At 44.2% G+C, this 22,589-nt stretch overlaps 1 protein-coding gene across 3 annotated transcripts in view; it reads left to right on the top strand.

The window, feature by feature from the left end:
• sik3 (SIK family kinase 3) overlaps positions 1–22,589 on the top strand; it is a 50,742-nt gene that overhangs the window by 20,083 nt on the left and 8,070 nt on the right. For 2 of the 3 annotated variants that reach the window (XM_056244743.1, XM_056244745.1), the window contains 13 exons: positions 2,495–2,619; positions 3,433–3,556; positions 3,639–3,757; positions 3,854–3,964; positions 4,067–4,189; positions 5,208–5,279; positions 5,384–5,493; positions 13,849–13,999; positions 14,835–14,987; positions 16,036–16,109; positions 16,751–16,873; positions 21,190–21,331; positions 21,638–21,757. In XM_056244743.1, coding sequence (XP_056100718.1) covers positions 2,495–2,619; positions 3,433–3,556; positions 3,639–3,757; positions 3,854–3,964; positions 4,067–4,189; positions 5,208–5,279; positions 5,384–5,493; positions 13,849–13,999; positions 14,835–14,987; positions 16,036–16,109; positions 16,751–16,873; positions 21,190–21,331; positions 21,638–21,757 — 1,547 coding nt within the window. The remainder of the gene's footprint in view (positions 1–2,494; positions 2,620–3,432; positions 3,557–3,638; positions 3,758–3,853; positions 3,965–4,066; positions 4,190–5,207; positions 5,280–5,383; positions 5,494–13,848; positions 14,000–14,834; positions 14,988–16,035; positions 16,110–16,750; positions 16,874–21,189; positions 21,332–21,637; positions 21,758–22,589) is intronic. The other variant, XM_056244744.1, reaches the window with a different exon arrangement.

Here is a 22,589-nt window from a genome sequence, read left to right as displayed (position 1 = left end):
TTGGCTTTCTCTAACTGATGTTCAGCAGACTGGAGTTGGTTTACCAGGTGTTTCTGGACAGTCTTTAACTCTTTTTTGTCACGTTCAGTGATTGCAAGGGCTTCTTGGAGCTTGTCAACTTGTGTCTTTGTTTCTTGCTCCGCTTCGTCTGACACTTTGAGTTTGTCTTGAGCTTCACCTTTGAGCTGGTCTTTGCAGTGTTGAGTGTGCATCAGCTCTCTCAGGAACTCGGTGGTCTTGGAGTCATCCTGGACTTTCACTTCAAGCTTGTCTATGCGGCTTTGGGCACGTGTCAGCTCCTCCTGAAGGTAGGTGACATGCTGGTGGCTTAGGTTTAGCTGGGCTGTGAAGGCATTGCTTAGGGAACAGGTTATTTTGGTTAGTTCCACATGGTTTTGGCTTGAATCGTGTGTCAGGAATCTTCTCAGAATTATGATTATTATTAAAAATAATAACAGTTCAATTGTCTTTGGTGTGAGGCAGTCTGTAATGCCTCTGAGCCAGGCGTCCACGTCTTCCCGTTGGGCAGTGGGGTTTGTCGTCCACGACATGTTGGCACGCTTGGTGAAGAGACAGATCTGTGTGTATAAGCCTATATGTGTTTGAACGGCTAAGTGTCGTTTCGGTAATTGTACATCAATAGTGAAATGTCGTGATGACTAAGTGTTGGTCTAAGTGTACACAGTGAGGCTAGTGATGCGAAGATCTCGTCACTCAACTGGGTAAAGTAAAGAAAAAGAAAAAGGTTAAAACAAATCTCAAATGGAAAAAGCTTTTTTTTTATAGGGGGAAAATATTATTTTTGTAAATATTTCCTATCACTGAAAAGCTGGTTTCAACTCGTGATGTGAGGACTTCGTCGCTCAACTGAGTAAGGGAAAAAGAGAGAAAAGTTAACCAATTTCAATGAGGGAAAAACAAAAAGAAAATTATTAACTAGGGGAAGTATTAATTTCTCATAAATGTTTCTTATCAATGGGGAAAAAAAAAAAATCTGTTTCCAGAAAGGTAAACAATATTATTGCTTATGTTTGCAATGAAAAATACAACAATAATAATGCGGATACCTCTTTTCTGAGTTTGACAGGTTAATTTGTGTTTGGTTCATCCTTAAAGTCTCTACAAGGGAGTGAGTGAGTGAGTGAGTCAGTGAGTGAGTGAGTCAGTGAGTGAGTGAGTCAGTGAGTCAGTGAGTGAGTGAGTGAGTGAGTGAGTGAGTGAGTGAGTCAGTGAGTGAGTCAGTGAGTGAGTCAGTGAGTGAGTCAGTGAGTCAGTGAGTGAGTGAGTCAGTGAGTGAGTGAGTGAGTGAGTGAGTGAGTGAGTGAGTGAGTGAGTCAGTGAGTCAGTGAGTGAGTCAGTGAGTGAGTCAGTGAGTGAGCGAGTCAGTGAGTGAGTGAGTGAGTGAGTCAGTGAGTCAGTGAGTGAATGAGGTGAGTCAGTGAGTGAGTCAGTGAGTGAGTCAGTGAGTGAGTCAGTGAGTGAGTCAGTGAGTGAGTCAGTGAGTGAGTCAGTGAGTGAGTCAGTGAGTGAGTCAGTGAGTGAGTCAGTGAGTGAGTCAGTGAGTGAGTCAGTGAGTGAGTCAGTGAGTGAGTCAGTCAGTGAGTCAGTCAGTGAGTGAGCGAGTCAGTGAGTGAGTGAGTGAATGAGTCAGTGAGTGAATGAGTGAGTCAGTGAGTGAGTGAGTGAGTCAGTGAGTGAGTCAGTGAGTGAGTGAGTGAGTGTGTGTGAGTCAGTGAGTCAGTGAGTGAGTCAGTGAGTGAGTGAGTGAGTCAGTGAGTGAGTGAGTCAGTGAGTGAGTGAGTGAGTGAGTGAGTGAGTGAGTGAGTGAGTGAGTGAGTGAGTGTGAGTGAGTGAGTGAGTGAGTCAGTGAGTGAGTGAGTGAGTGAGTCAGTGAGTCAGTGAGTGTGTGAGTGAGTGAGTGAGTCAGTGAGTCAGTGAGTCAGTGAGTGAGTGAGTGAGTGAGTGTGTGAGTGTGTGAGTGAGTCAGTGAGTCAGTGAGTGAGTGAGTGAGTGAGTGAGTCAGTGAGTCAGTGAGTGAGTCAGTGAGTGAGTGAGTGAGTCAGTGAGTGAGTGAGTCAGTGAGTGAGTCAGTGAGTGAGTCAGTGAGTGAGTCAGTGAGTGAGTGAGTGAGTGAGTGAGTGAGTGAGTCAGTGAGTGAGTCAGTGAGTGAGTCAGTGAGTGAGTCAGTGAGTGAGTGAGTGAGTGAGTCAGTGAGTCAGTGAGTCAGTGAGTGAGTGAGTGAGTGAGTGTGTGAGTGTGTGAGTGAGTCAGTGAGTCAGTGAGTGAGTGAGTCAGTGAGTGAGTCAGTGAGTGAGTCAGTGAGTGAGTCAGTGAGTGAGTCAGTGAGTGAGTCAGTGAGTGAGTGAGCGATCGGAGCAATCGAGCGAGAGAGTAATCGAGTGAGTGAGTGCGTGAGTCAATTAGTCATTTAGTCAGTGAGTGTGTGTCTGTGTTTTTGGAGTGTTTTTGACCTGTCGGTCTCTCTGTCCTCCAGATTTCGGCTTCAGTAATCTGTTTTCTCGAGGACAGCTGCTGAAGACGTGGTGTGGCAGTCCTCCGTATGCAGCGCCCGAACTCTTCGAGGGAAAGGAGTACGACGGACCAAAAGTGGACATATGGGTAAAACCAGCGTCTGTCTCTGACCTTACTAACACATAGAGTCTGTTGCATAAACAGCTTAGACTGCTCTTAAAAGTTAGTCTAATTTTTTATTTCAAGACTGGTCCAAACTGTAATTTTATTTACATACACTATATTCGCAAAAGTATTGGGACACCCCTCCAAATCATTGAGTTTAGGTGTTCCAGTAACTTCCATGGCCACAGGTGTATAAATCAAGCACTAGATATGCAGACGCTTCTACACACACCTGTGAAAGAACGGGTCGCTCTCAGGAGCTCAGTGAACTCAAGCGTGGGACCGTAATCGGTTTACACCTGTGCAATGAGTCCATTCGTGGAGCAGTGGAGACGTGTTCTCTGGAGTGACGAATCACGCTTCTCCGTCTGCCGATCCATATATACCTGATCCTTTTCAGTGTGCTGCGTTACACTCCGATCATGTCTTTATCAGCTGAGACAGATGTAAACGTGTTCTCTCTCTCTCTCTCTCTCTCTCTCACACACACACACACACATATACACACACACACACTCTCTCTTTCTCCCTCCCTCTCTCTCTCTCTCTCACACACACCCATACACACACACACTCTCTCTCTCTCCCTCCCTCTCTCTCTCTCTCTCTCTCTCTCTCTCTCTCTCTCACACACACACTCTCTCTCTCTCCCTCTCTCTCTCTCTCTCTCTCTGTCTCTCACACACACCCATACTCTCTCTCTCTCTCTCTCTCTCTCTCTCTCTCTCTCTCTCTCTCTCTCTCTCTCTCTCTCTCACACACCCATACACACACACACTCTCTCTCTCTCTGTAGAGTTTGGGTGTGGTTCTGTATGTCCTGGTTTGTGGCGCGCTACCGTTCGATGGAAGCACTTTACAGAACCTCCGCGCTCGAGTCCTCAGTGGGAAATTCCGGATCCCGTTCTTCATGTCCACAGGTACTCACTCACACACACTCACTCACTCACACACACACTAGAGCCGCGTCACGCGACTGACAGACCTGTATGTGTGTTTCAGACTGTGAGTATCTGATCAGACACATGTTGATTCTGGAACCCAGTCGACGGCTTTCAATGGAGCAGATCTGCAAGAACAAGTGGATGAGACAAGGAGACCCGGACCCGGAGTTTGACAGAGTCAGTCACACACACACACACATGATGATCAAACTGTGTTAAATGTTTTGCCTTACGATGTGTAGAAACGTTGTTCATGTCTCTGTGTGTCTGTAGCTGATAGCAGAATGTGAGCAGGTGAAGGTGGAGAGAGAAACAGAGTTAATTAACGAGCAAGTGCTAATGGCCATGTCAGATATGGGCTTCGACCGTGAGCGGACCTTACAGGTGACACACACACACACACACTCACACACACATGGCATGGCATGTCTCTGTCATTCACATGAAGTGTTCTGAAACATTGATTGTATTGCGTGTCGATCGCAGTCTCTGCACACGGATGCGTATGATCACTACAGCGCCACCTACAGTCTGCTGTCTGACAAGCTGAAGCGGCACAAGAACCTGTGCATGGCTCCGCCCACGCCCCGCCCCCTCTACCCGCTGCAGGTGTGTGCCATTGCCGTTAGCAACCTTTGATGCCTAATGAGGGGAATATGCATGAGCTTCAGGGTGCCTTATTTGCATATTGTATGAAAGCTGAGCGTCCTACTCTTCTGGAGAATTAATGAGGATTTTAAAGGTGACATATTATGCCTCACAAGATGTAATATAAATCTATGGTGTCCCCAGAATGTGCCTGTGAAATTTCAGTTCAAAATATTCCACACATCATTTATTATAGCTTGTCAAATTTGCCCCTTTTTGGGTGTGAGCAAAAACGCACCGTTTTTGTGCGTGTTCCTTTAAATGCAAATGAGCTTTAGCTCCGCCTCCGTTCAGAAGAGGGCGGAGCTTCAGAGACTCCGGCAATAACAACACAGGCCGATCTCACTGATCCAGAGTCAGGAGTAACAGCAGCGAGTGCAGCCTTACGGAGAGACTCAGGGAGAGCTTCACTTTTACACGTTTCTGAATGTTAGCGGAGACATTTCTGTAGTTGTTGTGGAGTTACACTGATCATCTCCTCATCATGTTGAACTCTTCCACAAGTGTCCACAGTTCCTGAGGTGTTTATAAGACAGCGCTGACATGTTCTGGTCAATAGTGTTCAGTGTCGTCTGTGCTCGACCACAGAACAGTTTCAGGCTTTGCTGGATCTTCTCCAGTGCGTTAGAACTGGTCTCTGTTGGCGCTCGCCGAACCCAATGTCGCTGGTGTGTGTGAACGTGCAGATTAAGGGCCGGGAATATTATAATAAGATCCTCTTCATTCGTCAGAAGGGGAGTGAAATCTGATCGGCTTATTTTTTGACAAGCTTGCAGAGAAAGGCTCACCAAAACAAAGTTACTGGGTTTCACTTGTCACATTTTCTGAGTTGGTAGAAGCACCCGATTATATCACTTAAACACGGAAAAAGGCAGATTTTCAGGATATGTCCCCTTTAACGGCTGTGGAATGGAATTGTGGGGAAATGTGGTTATTTGATAAGATATGCTTCCACTGTGATTGTGTGTCGGTCCCGCAGGATCTGAGTAACGCCGTCAGTATGACGGTACCACAGGTCCAGCTCATAAACCCAGAGAATCAGATCGTTGAGGTGAGCGTCAGTCACATTCAGCAAGAATAAAGCAGTGTACACTGATTTACTGTTGATGAGTATCAGGATGGATCATCTAATCCGCAGTGTGTCGTGTGTTTCAGACGGACGGGCCGATGGCTCTGGACAGCGATGAGGGAGAAGAGCCTAGTCCAGAGGCGATGGCCCGATACTTGTCCATGAGACGCCACACTGTAGGCGTTCCTGACCCCAGGTACTTCACCTCTCAGACAATGCTTGTGTTTGTCCTGTCTAAATATTTGCTGTATTTTACTCCAGCTGGAGTTATGGCCTAACAAGCCCCTCTCACCTAACTAAAGTCCCTTCCAGTTAACTCTGAACTAGGGATGGCTCGATACCACAATTTTGGCTTCGGTACGATACCAGAACCTAATACCTCGGTATCGATACTAAATCGATACCACAGGTTAAAAAAATAAACAGTCTCAAAATTTAAGTGACACTTAAAAAACACTGCTTGAAACTCTCCACTACCAAATGTGCAAAGAAGATGTATCATTGTAAAAAAAAAAAATCGGTCAGGGAACATACAGTAGGTTAAATTTTGATTTAAAAAAAAAAAACTGAAATTATACAATTAAAATAGGTTAACATCTATAATAATAGATTCACATGAAATAAAATAATGAAATAACATGTAAACCATTAGCTGTCATGCATCAACAGAGAATTATCAACATTTATTGCATTTATTCATCTTGGTTTGGTTACTGTTTGGGGTTATATTAGTTTAATGCATTACATAAAGTAATGTTAACATGCTAAAAACATGTATTAGTAAATTTAATTTTCTAGGTCATTTAATTACTGATTGATATAGATTAATAAATGCTATATTACTGTTAGGTCAGGTTACCTAATGAATGTTGACAAATGTAGCCTAATTGTAATATTAGTAATATTCATATTACTAATATTACTCTCTCCCTCTCTCGGCTTATTGCTCTAGGGGTCGCCACAGCGGCACTAATATGCCATTCATTTTACTATCACTAATACTAAAATTAATATTATTCACATTTTTATTCTTTATTCTTTCAAATTCAATTAATATATGTTTGTTTGAAAGTGCAAAAATGATGAGACCTAAACTGAATTGGTTCTAGCGTGTCATGCAAGCAGATTTGAGCTTTCGTGTTTACTGTATCATATATAATTGATAAGCTCTTATGTATGTGCGCTGTTCAGTGTTCAATAAAAGTCTAAATTAAATTAGTTGAATGATGGACTAACCTGTCAATCTTTGAACTCTCTGAACAAGTCAAGATGAGCAACTGACAAGTGCTTAGTCAGTTGCCTCCCCGTTTGCAGAGTGGTGCATTGAGATCTGTTTCTTTACTTTTCTCATTACTTTTGTTGGCAAAGTAATGCCTTATTTCACTCCTACTGCTCTCTCTATTTATTAATTTCGGGCGTGTAGAAATTCGAATGAGCTTCGTTTGATCCATCGTGTTCCTCTGTTGTCACCGTTTGCCGGTTTCGCAAAGCGTCAGTTTAGGTAGCGCCCTGCCTAGTGGTGAACTTCGAAACAGCAGCGCATCAAATACCGAATTGAACAAAATTATGATATTGTACCATTTGAAATACAATATATACCGGTATTTTTGCAGTACCGGTATACCGTGCATCCCTACTCTAAACCCTTCTCACCTCACTAAAGTCCCTTCCAGTTAACTCTAAACCCCTCTCACCTCACTTAAGTCCCTTCCAGTTAACTCTAAACCCCTCTCACCTCACTAAAGTCCCTTCCAGTTCACTCTAAACCCCTCTCACCTCACTAAAGTCCCTTCCAGTTCACTCTAAACCCTTCTCACCTCACTAAAGTCCCTTCCAGTTAACTCTAAACCCTTCTCACCTCACTAAAGTCCCTTCCAGTTAACTCTAAACCCCTCTCACCTCACTAAAGTCCCTTCCAGTTCACTCTAAACCCCTCTCACCTCACTAAAGTCCCTTCCAGTTCACTCTAAACCCTTCTCACCTCACTAAAGTCTCTTCCAGTTAACTCTAAACCCTTCTCACCTCACTAAAGTCCCTTCCAGTTCACTCTAAACCCTTCTCACCTCACTAAAGTCTCTTCCAGTTAACTCTAAACCCCTCTCACCTCACTAAAGTCCCTTCCAGTTCACTCTAAACAACTCTCACCTCACTAAAGTCCCTTCCAGTTCACTCTAAACCCCTCTCACCTCACTAAAGTCCCTTCCAGTTAACTCTAAACCCCTCTCACCTCACTAAAGTCCCTTCCAGTTCACTCTAAACCCCTCTCACCTCACTAAAGTCCCTTCCAGTTCACTCTAAACCCTTCTCACCTAACTAAAGTCCCTTCCAGTTAACTCCAAACCCCTCTCACCTCACTAAAGTCCCTTCCAGTTCACTCTAACCCCTTCTCACTTCACTAAAGTCCCTTCCAGTTCACTCTAAACCCCTCTCACCTCACTAAAGTCCCTTCCAGTTAACTCTAAACCCCTCTCACCTCACTAAAGTCCCTTCCAGTTAACTCTAAACCCTTCTCGCCTCACTAAAGTCCCTTCCAGTTAACTCTAAATCCTTCTCACCTCACTAAAGTCCCTTCCAGTTAACTCTAAACCCCTCTCACCTCACTAAAGTCCCTTCCAGTTAACTCTAAACCCCTCTCACCTCACTAAAGTCCCTTCCAGTTAACTAAACCCTTCTCACCTCACTAAAGTCCCTTCCAGTTAACTCTAAATCCTTCTCACCTCACTAAAGTCCCTTCCAGTTAACTCTAAACCCCTCTCACCTCACTAAAGTCCCTTCCAGTTCACTCTAAACCCCTCTCACCTTACTAAAGTCCCTTCCAGTTAACTAAACCCTTCTCACCTCACTAAAGTCCCTTCCAGTTAACTCTAAATCCTTCTCACCTCACTAAAGTCCCTTCCAGTTAACTCTAAACCCCTCTCACCTCACTAAAGTCCCTTCCAGTTAACTCTAAACCCTTCTCACCTCACTAAAGTCCCTTCCAGTTAACTCTAAATCCTTCTCACCTCACTAAAGTCCCTTCCAGTTAACTCTAAACCCCTCTCACCTCACTAAAGTCCCTTCCAGTTAACTCTAAACCCCTCTCACCTCACTAAAGTCCCTTCCAGTTAACTCTAAACCCCTCTCACCTCACTAAAGTCCCTTCCAGTTAACTCTAAACCCCTCTCACCTCACTAAAGTCCCTTCCAGTTCACTCTAAACCCTTCTCACCTAACTAAAGTCCCTTCCAGTTAACTCTAAACCCCTCTCACCTCACTAAAGTCCCTTCCAGTTCACTCTAACCCCTTCTCACCTCACTAAAGTCCCTTCCAGTTCACTCTAAACCCCTCTCACCTCACTTAAGTCCTTTCCAGTTAACTCTAAACCCCTCTCACCTCACTAAAGTCCCTTCCAGTTAACTCTAAACCCTTCTCACCTCACTAAAGTCCCTTCCAGTTAACTCTAAATCCTTCTCACCTCACTAAAGTCCCTTCCAGTTAACTCTAAACCCCTCTCACCTCACTAAAGTCCCTTCCAGTTAACTCTAAACCACTCCCACCTCACTAAAGCCCCTCCGTTCACTCTAAACCCCTCTCACCTCACTAAAGTCCCTTCCAGTTCACTCTAAACCCCTCTCACCTCACTAAAGTCCCTTCCAGTTCACTCTAAATCCCTCTCACCTATCTAAAGTCCCTTCCAGTTCACTCTAAACAACTCTCACCTCACTAAAGCCCCTCCGTTCCAGTTACTCGCAACTAAAGTCCCTTCCAGTTCACTCTAAACCCCTCTCAACTTATTAAAGTCCCTTCCAGTTAACTCTAATCCCATCTCACCTCACTAAAGTCCCTTCCAGTTAACTCTAAACAACTCTCACCTCATTAACGTCTCTTCCAGTTCACTCTAAACCCCTCTCACCTATCTGAAGTCCCTTCCAGTTCACTCCAAACCACTCCCACCTCACTAAAGTCCCTTCCAGTTCAATCTAAACCCCTCTCACCAATCTAAAGTCCGCTCCAGTTCACTCTAAACCCCTCTCACCTCTCTAAAGTCCCTTCCAGTTCACTCTAAACCCTTCTCACCTAACTAAAGTCCCTTCAAGTTCACTCTAAACCCCTCTCACCAATCTAAAGTCCCTTCAAGTTCACTCTAAACCCCTCTCACCAATCTAAAGTCCCTTCCAGTTCACTCTAAACAACTCTCACCTCACTAAAGTCCCTTCCAGTTAACTCTAAACCCCTCTCACCTCACTAAAGTCCCTTCCAGTTCACTCTAAACCCCTCTCACCTAACTAAAGTCCCTTCAAGTTCACTCTAAACCCCTCTCACCAATCTAAAGTCCCTTCCAGTTCACTCTAAACCACTCTCACCAATCTAAAGTCCCTTCCAGTTCACTCTAAACAACTCTCACCTCACTAAAGTCCCTTCCAGTTAACTCTAAACCCCTCTCACCTCACTAAAGTCCCTTCCAGTTCACTCTAAACCCCTCTCACCTCACTAAAGTCCCTTCCAGTTCACTCTAAATCCCTCTCACCTCACTAAAGTCCCTTCCAGTTCACTCTAAACCCCTCTCACCTCACTAAAGTCCCTTCCAGTTAACTCTAAACCCCTCTCACCTCACTAAAGTCCCTTCCAGTTAACTCTAAACCCTTCTCACCTCACTAAAGTCCCTTCCAGTTCACTCTAAACCACTCCCACCTCACTAAAGCCCCTCCGTTCACTCTAAACCCCTCTCACCTCACTAAAGTCCCTTCCAGTTCACTCTAAACCCCTCTCACCTAACTAAAGTCCCTTCCAGTTCACTCTAAACCCCTCTCACCTATCTAAAGTCCCTTCCAGTTCACTCTAAACAACTCTCACCTCACTAAAGCCCCTCCGTTCCAGTTACTCGCAACTAAAGTCCCTTCCAGTTCACTCTAAACCCCTCTCAACTTATTAAAGTCCCTTCCAGTTAACTCTAAACAACTCTCACCTCATTAAGGTCTCTTCCAGTTCACTCTAAACCCCTCTCACCTATCTGAAGTCCCTTCCAGTTCACTCTAAACCCCTCTCACCTAACTAAAGTCCCTTCCAGTTCACTCCAAACCACTCCCACCTCACTAAAGTCCCTTCCAGTTCACTCTAATCCCTTCTCACCTCACTAAAGTCCCTTCCAGTTAACTCTAAACCCTTTTCACCTCACTAAAGTCCCTTCCAGTTCACTCTAATCCCTTCTCACCTCACTAAAGTCCCTTCCAGTTAACTCTAAACCCTTCTCACCTCACTAAATTCCCTTCCAGTTCACTCTAATCCCTTCTCACCTCACTAAAGTCCCTTCCAGTTAACTCTAAACCACTCCCACCTCACTAAAGACCCTCCGTTCACTCTAAACCCCTCTCACCTAACTAAAGCCCCTTCCAGTTTACATTTACATTTATTCATTTAGCTGACGCTTTTATCCAAAGCGACTTACAATTGCTATATATGTCAGAGGTCGCACGCCTCTGGAGCAACTAGGGGTTAAGTGTCTTGCTCAGGGACACATTGGTGTCTCACAGTGGATTTGAACCCGGGTCTCTCACACCAAAGGCATGTGTCTTATCCACTGCGCCATCACCACCCGCAGTTAACTCTAAACCACTCTCACCTAACTAAAGTCCCTTCAAGTTCACTCTAAACCCCTCTCACCTAACTAAAGTCCCTTCCAGTTAACTCTAAACCCTTCTCACCTAACTAAAGTCCCTTCCAGTTAACTCTAAACCCCTCTCACCTAACTAAAGTCCCTTCCAGTTAACTCTAAACCCCTCTCACCTCACTAAAGTCCCTTCCAGTTAACTCTACAGTTAACTCTAAACCCCTCTCACCTCACTAAAGTCCCTTCAAGTTCACTCTAAACCACTCTCACCTAACTAAAGTCCCTTCAAGTTCACTCTAAACCCTTCTCACCTCACTAAAGTCCCTTACAGTTAACTCTAAACCCTTCTCACCTCACTAAAGTCTCTTCCAGTTAACTCTAAACCCTTCTCACCTCACTAAAGTCCCTTCCAGTTAACTCTAAACCCCTCTCACCTCACTAAAGTCCCTTCCAGTTAACTCTAAACCCCTCTCACCTCACTAAAGTCCCTTCCAGTTAACTCCAAACCCCTCTCACCTCACTAAAGTCCCTTCCAGTTAACTCTAAACCCTTCTCACCTCACTAAAGTCCCTTCCAGTTAACTCTAAACCCCTCTCACCTAACTAAAGTACCTTCCAGTCCACTCTAAACCAACTTCAAGTTAACTCTAAACCACTCTCACCTCACTAAAGTCCCTTCCAGTTCACTCTAAACCCTTCTCACCTCACTAAAGTCCCTTCCAGTTAACTCCTAACCCCTTCTCACCTCACTAAAGTCCCTTCCAGTTCAGTCTAAACCCATATCACCTCACTAAAGCCCCTTCCAGTAAACTCTAAACCCCTCTCACCTCACTAAAGTCCCTTCCAGTTAACTCTAAACCCTTCTCACCTAACTAAAGTCCCTTCCAGTTCACTCTAAACAACTCTCACCTCACTAAAGTCCCTTCAAGTTCACTCTAAACCACTCTCACCTAACTAAAGTCCCTTCAAGTTCACTCTAAACCCTTCTCACCTCACTGAAGTCCCTTACAGTTCACTCTAAACCCTTCTCACCTCACTAAAGTCCCTTCCAGTTAACTCTAAACCCCTCTCACCTCACTAAAGTCCCTTCCAGTTAACTCTAAACCCCTCTCACCTCACTAAAGTCCCTTCCAGTTAACTAAACCCTTCTCACCTCACTAAAGTCCCTTCCAGTTCACTCTAAACCCTTCTCACCTAACTAAAGTCCCTTCCAGTTAACTCTAAACCCCTCTCATCTAACTAAAGTCCCTTCCAGTTCACTCTAAATCCCTCTCACCTCACTGAAGTCCCTTCCAGTTAACTCTAAACCCCTCTCACCTAACTAAAGTCCCTTCCAGTTCACTCTAAACCCCTCTCACCTCACTAAAGTCCCTTCCAGTTAACTCTAAACCCCTCTCACCTTACTAAAGTCCCTTCCACATCACTCTAAACACCTTTCACCTCACTAAAGCCCCTCCGTTCCAGTTTCTCTCACCTAACTAATGTCCCTTCCAGTCAACTCTAAACCCTTCTCACCTCACTAAAGTCCCTTCCAGTTCACTCTAAACCCCTCTCAACTTATTAAAGTCCCTTCCAGTTAACTCGAAACAACTCTCACCTCATTAAGGTCCCTTCCAGTTCACTCTAAACCCCTCTCACCTATCTGAAGTCCCTTCCAGTTCACTCTAAACCCCTCTCGCCTAACTAAAGTCCCTTCCAGTTAATTCGAAACCCCTCTCACCTCACTAAAGTCCCTTCCAGTTAATTCTAAACCCCTCTCACCTCACTAAAGTCCCTTCCAGTCAATTCTAAACCCCTCTCACCTATCTGAAGTCCCTTCCAGTTCACTCTAAACCCTTCTCACCTCACTAAAGTCCCTTCCAGTTAACTCTAAACCCCTCTCACCTCACTAAAGTCCCTTCCAGTTAACTCTAAACCCCTCTCACCTCACTAAAGTCCCTTCCAGTTAACTAAACCCTTCTCACCTCACTAAAGTCCCTTCCAGTTCACTCTAAACCCTTCTCACCTAACTAAAGTCCCTTCCAGTTAATTCTAAACCCTTCTCACCTCACTAAAGTCCCTTCCAGTTAACTCTAAACCCCTCTCACCTCACTGAAGTCCCTTCCAGTTAATTCTAAACCCCTCTCACCTAACTAAAGTCCCTTCCAGTTAATTCTAAACCCCTCTCACCTCACTAAAGTCCCTTCCAGTTCACTCTAAACCCCTCTCACCTATCTGAAGTCCCTTCCAGTTCACTCTAAACCCCTCTCACCTCACTGAAGTCCCTTCCAGTTAATTCTAAACCCCTCTCACCTAACTAAAGTCCCTTCCAGTTAATTCTAAACCCCTCTCACCTCACTAAAGTCCCTTCCAGTTCACTCTAAACCCCTCTCACCTATCTGAAGTCCCTTCCAGTTCACTCTAAACCCCTCTCACCTAACTAAAGTCCCTTCCAGTTAATTCTAAACCCCTCTCACCTCACTAAAGTCCCTTCCAGTTCACTCTAAACCCCTCTCACCTATCTGAAGTCCCTTCCAGTTCACTCTAAACCCCTCTCGCCTAACTAAAGTCCCTTCCAGTTCACTCCAAACCACTCCCACCTAACTAAAGTCCCTTCCAGTTAATTCTAAACCCCTCTCACTAATCTAAAGTCCGCTCCAGTTCACTGTAAACCCCTCTCACCTCACTAAAGTCCCTTCCAGTTCACTCTAAACCCTTCTCACCTAAGTAAAGTCCCTTCAAGTTCACTCTAAACCCCTCTCACCAATCTAAAGTCCCTTCCAGTTCACTCTAAACCACTCTCACCTCACTAAAGTCCCTTCCAGATCACTCTAAACAACTCTCACCTCACTAAAGTCCCTTCAAGTTCACTCTAAACCCCTCTCGCCCAATTAAAGTCCCTTCCACTTCAATGTAAACCCCTCCCACGTAACTAAACCCCCTCCCAGTGTACTGATGTTTTCTGTCTGTGTGTGTGTGTTTCTCAGGGCGGAGATTCAGGAGGATCTTCAGAAACTGGCCCCTGGGTTTCCTCGTGTGGCCCCTCAGCCGCCCTTCCCTCAGCTTGTTCCCACTATGGCACAGATGCATCTGATGCCCACCCAGAACATGCAACCCACACAGCAGCTTGAGTACAAGGTACAACATACTCACTCACTCACTCACTCACTCACACACACACTTACTCACTCACACTCACTCACTCACTCACACACTCACTCACTCACTCACACACTCACTCACTCACTCACTCACTCACTCACTCACTCACTCACTCACTCACACACACACTTACTCACACTCACTCACTCACACACTCACTCACTCACTCACTCACTCACTCACACACTCACACACTCACTCACTCACTCACTCACTCACTCACTCACTCACACACTCACACACTCACTCACTCACTCACTCACTCACTCACTCACACACACACTCACTCACTCACTCACTCACACACACACTTACTCACTCACACTCACTCACACTCACTCACTCACTCACTCACTCACTCACTCACACACTCACTCACTCACTCACTCACTCTCTCACACTCACTCACTCACACACTCACTCACTCACACACTCACTCACACACTCACACACTCACTCACTCACTCACTCACTCTCTCACACTCAGTCACTTACTCACTCACACACTCACTCACTCACACACTCACTCACTCACTCACTCACACACACACACTCACTCTCACACACACACTCACTCTCTCACTCTCTCACTCTCTCACTCTCTCACTCACTCACTCACTCACTCACTCACTCACTCACTCACTCACTCACTCACTCACACACACATATACTCACACACACTCACTCACTCACAAACTTATTCACTCACTCACTCACATTCTTGGGTAACTCCATGATGTGACGTTCCTCTGTGTGTGTGTGTGTGTGTGTGTGTGTGTGTGTGTGTGTGTGTGTGTGTGTGTGTGTGTAGGAGCAGTCTCTGCTGCAGCCTCCGACTCTTCAGCTGCTGAACGGTATGGGTCCTCTGGGCCGCCGGGCGTCTGACGGTGGCGCTAACATTCAGCTTCACGCACAGCAGCTGTTGAAGAGGCCGCGCGGTCAGTCGCCGCTAGTCACCAGCCCGGTGAGACACACATTGCAATCCCACAATCCCTCATGCTTCTCACAGCTGCACTTCAGAAACACATTCCATTGCATCATTGGGTATCAATTGAATTTTAACGATTCTGATTTCAGTTCTGCTTATTGATTTCTAATTTCAATTCCAATAAGGTAAAAAAAAAAAAAAACTTAGATATCATTCACATTTAGTGTTATTGCAGAACCTGTAACTGTGTCTGAATATCATGAGCAGAAATCATCAGCTGAAGAACACTTACACACACAGCGTTTGCCTGAGGGTTAAACACACCATAGAAGAACAACTAGCCCAACTAATACACACTTCAGCATTATTACACACAATAAACACTCAGTTATTAAACAAGAACACATGGAAAATTAGCAATCGCTACAAATAGACACAACTGAACAAAGATGCGATTGAAATAAACAGTTTTAAGATTTTCAGGTTCAGAAACTGTAATCAAGTGTAAAATAACACTGCAGTTTATAAATAAAATCTACATTACAGATATAGTTACAGAAGTTATTCAGTGAAGAGGGAGTGTGTGTTCTCAGTCTTCTGTTGTGTGATTAGTGTTATTATAGAGACGGAGGAATATTAGTGTTATTATAGAGACGGAGGAATATTAGAGTTATTATAGAGACGGAGGAATATTAGTGTTATTATAGAGACGGAGGAATCTGAGCGCTGTCCCTTTAAGAGCTGCACGGGTCCAGTACACTGATACACACGAGGACAGAACACACAGTCTCTCGCTCCAGTGGGTTAAAAACGAGTGTGTGTTCTCAGTCTTCTGTTGTGTGATTAGAGTTATTATAGAGACGGCAGGAATATTAGAGTTATTATAGAGACGGAGGAATATTAGTGTTATTATAGAGACGGAGGAATATTAGTGTTATTATAGAGACGGAGGAATATGAGCGCTGTCCCTTTAAGAGCTGCACGGGTCCAGTACACTGATACACACGAGGACAGAACACACAGTCTCTCGCGCTTCAATGAAGCAGATTTTGAGTTCTGATGTGTGTGTGTGTGTGTTTGTTAGCATCCAATTCCCGCCGTGGCTCCAGTCGACGAGGAGGGATCTGACGCCGAACCGGATCCGGAGGCTGTTCAGAGGTACGGTGTGTGTGTGTGTGCATGCAGACGCTTGTGTTTCCTCTACCAACTCCAACACACACTCCCTTTCAGACACACACAGGTGTTTGAAGAGTGTGTTGGAGCGCGGCATTCTCTGGTGGTGGTGTGTGTTTGCTTGAGTGTGTGAGTGTGAGTGTGAGTTTATGTGTGAGTGAGTGTGTGTGTGAGTGTGTGTGTGTGAGTTTTGTGTCCATGTAAGTGAGCTTCTGCTGCGCTGGGAGCCGTGGTCTTGTGAAGCCGTGAACTTTCAGTGCTTTAGGCTTTAGTCTCTCTTTCTTTTCTCTCTCTCTCTCTCTCTCTCTCTCTCTCTCTCTCTCTCTCTCTCTCTCTCTCTCTCTCTCTCTCTCTCTCTCTCTTCTGTCTCTCTCTCTCTGTCTGTCCATCAGCATCACTTTCTAAACCGCCTCTAAATTCTCCCGAGTCTAAAGTGACCTCTGACCTCTTGTGTCAGTCGACGGCAAGTTTCCCTTCTGTGGCTTTGCTTCTGTCTAATCGCTTTGCAAAAATGACCGGCTAAAAGGCAGAGCGGAGCCGCTCTGAGTCTGTGCCGATTGGATGAGTGGCCCGTCAGAGGGCTGGCGGCAGCCAATCAGAGCCTGATCCTGATTCCTGTGGTCCAGGTATCTGGCGAACAGTTCCAAGCGGCACACAACACACGGCACGGGTCCCTGTCACATGACCAGCGAGCTCTCGGACACACAGAGAGCCCGGCAGAGGGGCTGGACCCCCGAACAACACTGCCGGTGAGGGACACACACACACACACACACACACATACACTTACACACTCACACACACATGCGCACTCACAAACACACACACACACACACATACACTTACATGCTCACACACACACACACATATACACTTACACACTCACACACACATGCGCACTCACAAACACACACACACACACACACACACACACACACACACACATACACTTACATGCTCACACACACACACACACATATACACTTACACACTCACACACACATACATATACACACACACACTCACACACACATGCGCACTCACAAACACACACACACACACATACACTTACATGCTCACACACACACACACACATATGCACACACTCACATGAACACACGCGCACACACACACACTCTCACACACACACACACACACACACACACTCTCACACACTCACATGCACACACACACACACACACACACACACACTCACATGCACACACACACACACACTCATCCTCACACACACACACACACACACACACACAGAAATGCAAAATAAATGGTAAAATTATAACAGCAGTTTTTGAAGCTGTAATGACACATAGAAAAACTTAAAAATGCTCAAAATTCACACTAAGAATGGTAAAACTTTACCAAAAATTATTTTATAATGTCTAGATGTGTATCTGAATCATTTTCTCCTCTGCTCCATATAGAGCTATAAGCCCATCTAGAGTCATGAAATATCATGTGTTATTATTATTTTCCACAAGAGGCAAAGACTCCCGATGTAAGATATTTAGAGCTGCATTAAAAGGCTTATGCATGAAATTAGTAAAAATGTAAAGAATGTACTTAAATTATTATTTATTGATCTAATCTAGATATAGAAAATCTAGTAATTTAAAGTGTAAATAAAATAAAAAAATAATTAAAAAAACTTTGACATCAGAGGAGCAGATCCTGCTGACTTCCTGTCTGCAGAGGAAATGAGGTCACAGAAGCGTCAGGATGAAGAGGAAGTGTTTGGATGAGTGAGCACATGGTGACCCTCATGAGTTTAGCTCTGACCTTTGACCTGTCTCCGGTCGTGTTCATAGAGGAACTGCAGGACAGACTTGCGATCGCTGTACGAAACGCCTGAACGTGATTGGTCTGCTGCCGCTGAGTCACATGTCAGATCTGTGACGTGTTTCCGTCGGGGCGTTTGTGAGTGTTGTGTTGATGTTCGTTCCACATGCTGAGGCGTAGCGGTCCATCTGAGCACTCAACTGATTCAGGAGATGATGAAGATGATGATGACAGGACACAGTTAAAGGGATAGTTCACCCAGAAATGAAAATTAACCCTCAACTCATCCTAGGTGTATATGACACTCTTCTTTCAGACGAATAGAATCAGTTATATTAAAAAATTGTCCTGACTCTTCCAAGCTTTATAATAGCAGTGAATGGCTGTTTCTGTTTGGAAGTCCATAAACGTGCATCCGTCCATCATAAAAGTGCATCTATCCATCATAAAAGTGCATCTGTCCATCATAAAAGTGCATCTGTCCATCATAAAAGTGCATCTGTCCATCATAAAAGTGCATCTGTCCATCATAAAAGTGCATCCGTCCATCATAAAAGTGCATCTATCCATCATAAAAGTGCATCCGTCCATCATAAAAGTGCATCCGTCCATCATAAAAGTGCATCCGTCCATCATAAAAGTGCATCCGTCCATCATAAAAGTGCATCCGTCCATCATAAAAGTGCATCTATCCATCATAAAAGTGCATCTATCCATCATAAAAGTGCATCTGTCCATCATAAAAGTGCATCCGTCCATCATAAAAGTGCATCCGTCCATCATAAAAGTGCATCCGTCCATCATAAAAGTGCATCTGTCCATCATAAAAGTGCATCTATCCATCATAAAAGTGCATCCGTCCATCATAAAAGTGCATCCGTCCATCATAAAAGTGCATCTGTCCATCATAAAAGTGCATCTGTCCATCATAAAAGTGCATCTATCCATCATAAAAGTGCATCCGTCCATCATAAAAGTGCATCCGTCCATCATAAAAGTGCATCTGTCCATCATAAAAGTGCATCTGTCCATCATAAAAGTGCATCCGTCCATCATAAAAGTGCATCTGTCCATCATAAAAGTGCATCTATCCATCATAAAAGTGCATCTGTCCATCATAAAAGTGCATCTATCCATCATAAAAGTGCATCCGTCCATCATAAAAGTGCATCTATCCATCATAAAAGTGCATCTGTCCATCATAAAAGTGCATCGGTCCATCATAAAAGTGCATCGGTCCATCATAAAAGTGCATCTATCCATCATAAAAGTGCATCTGTCCATCATAAAAGTGCATCTATCCATCATAAAAGTGCATCTATCCATCATAAAAGTGCATCTGTCCATCATAAAAGTGCATCTATCCATCATAAAAGTGCATCTATCCATCATAAAAGTGCATCTGTCCATCATAAAAGTGCATCTGTCCATCATAAAAGTGCATGTGTCCATCATAAAAGTGCATCTGTCCATCATAAAAGTGCATCTATCCATCATAAAAGTGCATCTGTCCATCATAAAAGTGCATCTATCCATCATAAAAGTGCATCTATCCATCATAAAAGTGCATCTATCCATCATAAAAGTGCATCTGTCCATCATAAAAGTGCATCTGTCCATCATAAAAGTGCATCCGTCCATCATAAAAGTGCATCTATCCATCATAAAAGTGCATCTATCCATCATAAAAGTACATCAATCCATCATAAAAGTGCATCCATCCATCATAAAAGTGCATCCGTCCATCATAAAAGTGCATCTATCCATCATAAAAGTGCATCTGTCCATCATAAAAGTGCATCCGTCCATCATAAAAGTGCATCTATCCATCATAAAAGTGCATCTGTCCATCATAAAAGTGCATCGGTCCATCATAAAAGTGCATCGGTCCATCATAAAAGTGCATCTATCCATCATAAAAGTGCATCTGTCCATCATAAAAGTGCATCTATCCATCATAAAAGTGCATCTATCCATCATAAAAGTGCATCTGTCCATCATAAAAGTGCATCTATCCATCATAAAAGTGCATCCGTCCATCATAAAAGTGCATCTATCCATCATAAAAGTGCATCTGTCCATCATAAAAGTGCATCGGTCCATCATAAAAGTGCATCGGTCCATCATAAAAGTGCATCTATCCATCATAAAAGTGCATCTGTCCATCATAAAAGTGCATCTATCCATCATAAAAGTGCATCTATCCATCATAAAAGTGCATCTGTCCATCATAAAAGTGCATCTATCCATCATAAAAGTGCATCTATCCATCATAAAAGTGCATCCGTCCATCATAAAAGTGCATCTATCCATCATAAAAGTGCATCTATCCATCATAACAGTGCATCTGTCCATCATAAAAGTGCATCTATCCATCATAAAAGTGCATCCGTCCATCATAAAAGTGCATCTGTCCATCATAAAAGTGCATCTGTCCATCATAAAAGTGCATCTATCCATCATAAAAGTGCATCTAACCATCATAAAAGTGCATCCGTCCATCATAAAAGTGCATCTGTCCATCATAAAAGTGCATCTGTCCATCATAAAAGTGCATCTGTCCATCATAAAAGTGCATCTATCCATCATAAAAGTGCATCTAACCATCATAAAAGTGCATCTGTCCATCATAAAAGTGCATCTGTCCATCATAAAAGTGCATCTATCCATCATAAAAGTGCATCTATCCATCATAAAAGTGCATCTATCCATCATAAAAGTGCATCCGTCCATCATAAAAACGATAAAAGTTTTTCATGCACTTTTATGATGGAAAGATGCACTTTATGGACTTCCAAACAGAAACAGCCATTCAAGTGAAGTCATCTTTATTTATATAGAGCTTTTCACAATGGAGATTGTATCAAAGCAGCTTCACAGTGATAACATGAAAATAATTACAGGAAGTTTGTTTCTAGAATAAAATTGCGTCATCGTCCACATGAGGTAACGCAGATCAAAAATATTGTTGAATAATTCAATGTTCACTCCCCTTATAAAGCTTGGAAGAGCCAGGACATTTTCTAACATAACTCTGATGGTGTGTGTGTGACAGAAGAGTGTCACACACACTGGGATGAGTCGAGGGAGAGTAAATCATGGGCTAATGGTGAACTATCCCTTTAATCACAGCGTCACTCTAGAGCACGTGTGTGTTAACTGGAGCTGAAGCGGCACACTCTGGGTTCATGGATCTGTGTTAGAGCCCTCACCACCACATGAGCTCACACACGCCTTATAAACGCAGAGCGTTGTGTGTGTGTTTCAGGTCGTCGTATAAAGACTGCAACACCCTTCACCTTCCGATGGAACGCTTCTCTCCGGTGCGCCGCTTCTCTGATGGAGCCGCAACCATCCAGGCCTTCAAGACCCAGATGGAGAACAACAGCCTGATCCGCCAGCTCAAACAGGTACACACACACACACACACACACACACACACACACACACACACACACACACACACACACACAGGCACACACACACACAGGCACACACACACACACACAGGCACACACACGCACACACACACACGCACACACGCACACACACACACACAGGCACACACATTATGAGCATGACAAATTACTTCTGTTTATTTTTTCATGATAAAACTTAAGAACAGAAATGCAAATAACATGAAATGGGACAATAAAACCTTGTGTGTTCTTTAATTTGCATTCACTGATGTAGAACATTGGTGTGTGTGTGTGCAGGAGTGTGAGCAGCTGCAGAAGATGTACGCAGCGGCGCAGGACAAGCGGATGATGGAACACACACAGCAACAGCACATCCTCTACCAGCAAGAGCAGCAGATCCTACACCAGCAGATACAGGTCTGACCTCACACACACCTCAGGGTGCGTTATCGTTATAGTTATAGTTAAAGTTATCGTTATCGTTATCGTTATCGTTATAGTTATAGTTATAGTTATAGTTATAGTTATCGTTATAGTTATAGCAGGGCTCGACATAAGCAATGGCCTGATGGCCCGGGGCCAGTAAAAGAGTGTGTCGGGCAAGTTGATTGGCCAGTCACTGGCCCGCAGCAAAACAAACAGCAAACGTCATACACAGTGGCGCGGATGGTGTGTTCACACCGAACGCGGATAGAGCGTCAAATACGCGTCTATCGCGTCTAGTTAGACGCTTGAACATTCGCTCGAGTTCAAATTTTTCAACTTGCGCGGAAGACATTCGCGGCAAACGCGTCGCCCAATTCGCGTCATTCGCAACGCCCGGCGCGAATGATGCGTCTATTCGCGTCTTTGCATTAACTTTGTATGTAATCTACTCGCGCAAATAATTAAATTCGCGTTCGGTGTGAACACACCATTAGTGTTACTTCAGGTTATTTTAACGTGTTAAAGTGTCAAAGAACTACGAGGCTGATACGAGAAAGAGGACATTCCCAGTGTCATGGAAAACACAGTAGGGCCTACACTGGTGTAGGGATGGGTACCGAAACCCGGTATTAAACGAGCCGGGGCTGAATTTTGAAAGACCGCTGTATCGATAAGCTCGGACGTTATTGGCTCTGCTGTCGGTACTGGAGAAATACACGCGGGGTGATCATCAGACGTTATTGGTTGTTTTTTTACCATCTCGCTGAGTCACCAGCCATTTCTGGACATATTAATATTAAACCATTAGTCTGTGATGCATCTT

This window comes from Rhinichthys klamathensis, unplaced genomic scaffold (genome assembly GCF_029890125.1).
Source record: "Rhinichthys klamathensis goyatoka isolate OS25496 unplaced genomic scaffold, OSU_Roscu_1.1 h1tg001066l_1, whole genome shotgun sequence".
In the NCBI taxonomy this organism is placed as follows: domain Eukaryota; kingdom Metazoa; phylum Chordata; class Actinopteri; order Cypriniformes; family Leuciscidae; genus Rhinichthys; species Rhinichthys klamathensis.
The sequence above is the reverse complement of the archived record's forward strand: the minus strand, read 5'-3'. Positions and strand labels throughout refer to the sequence as shown.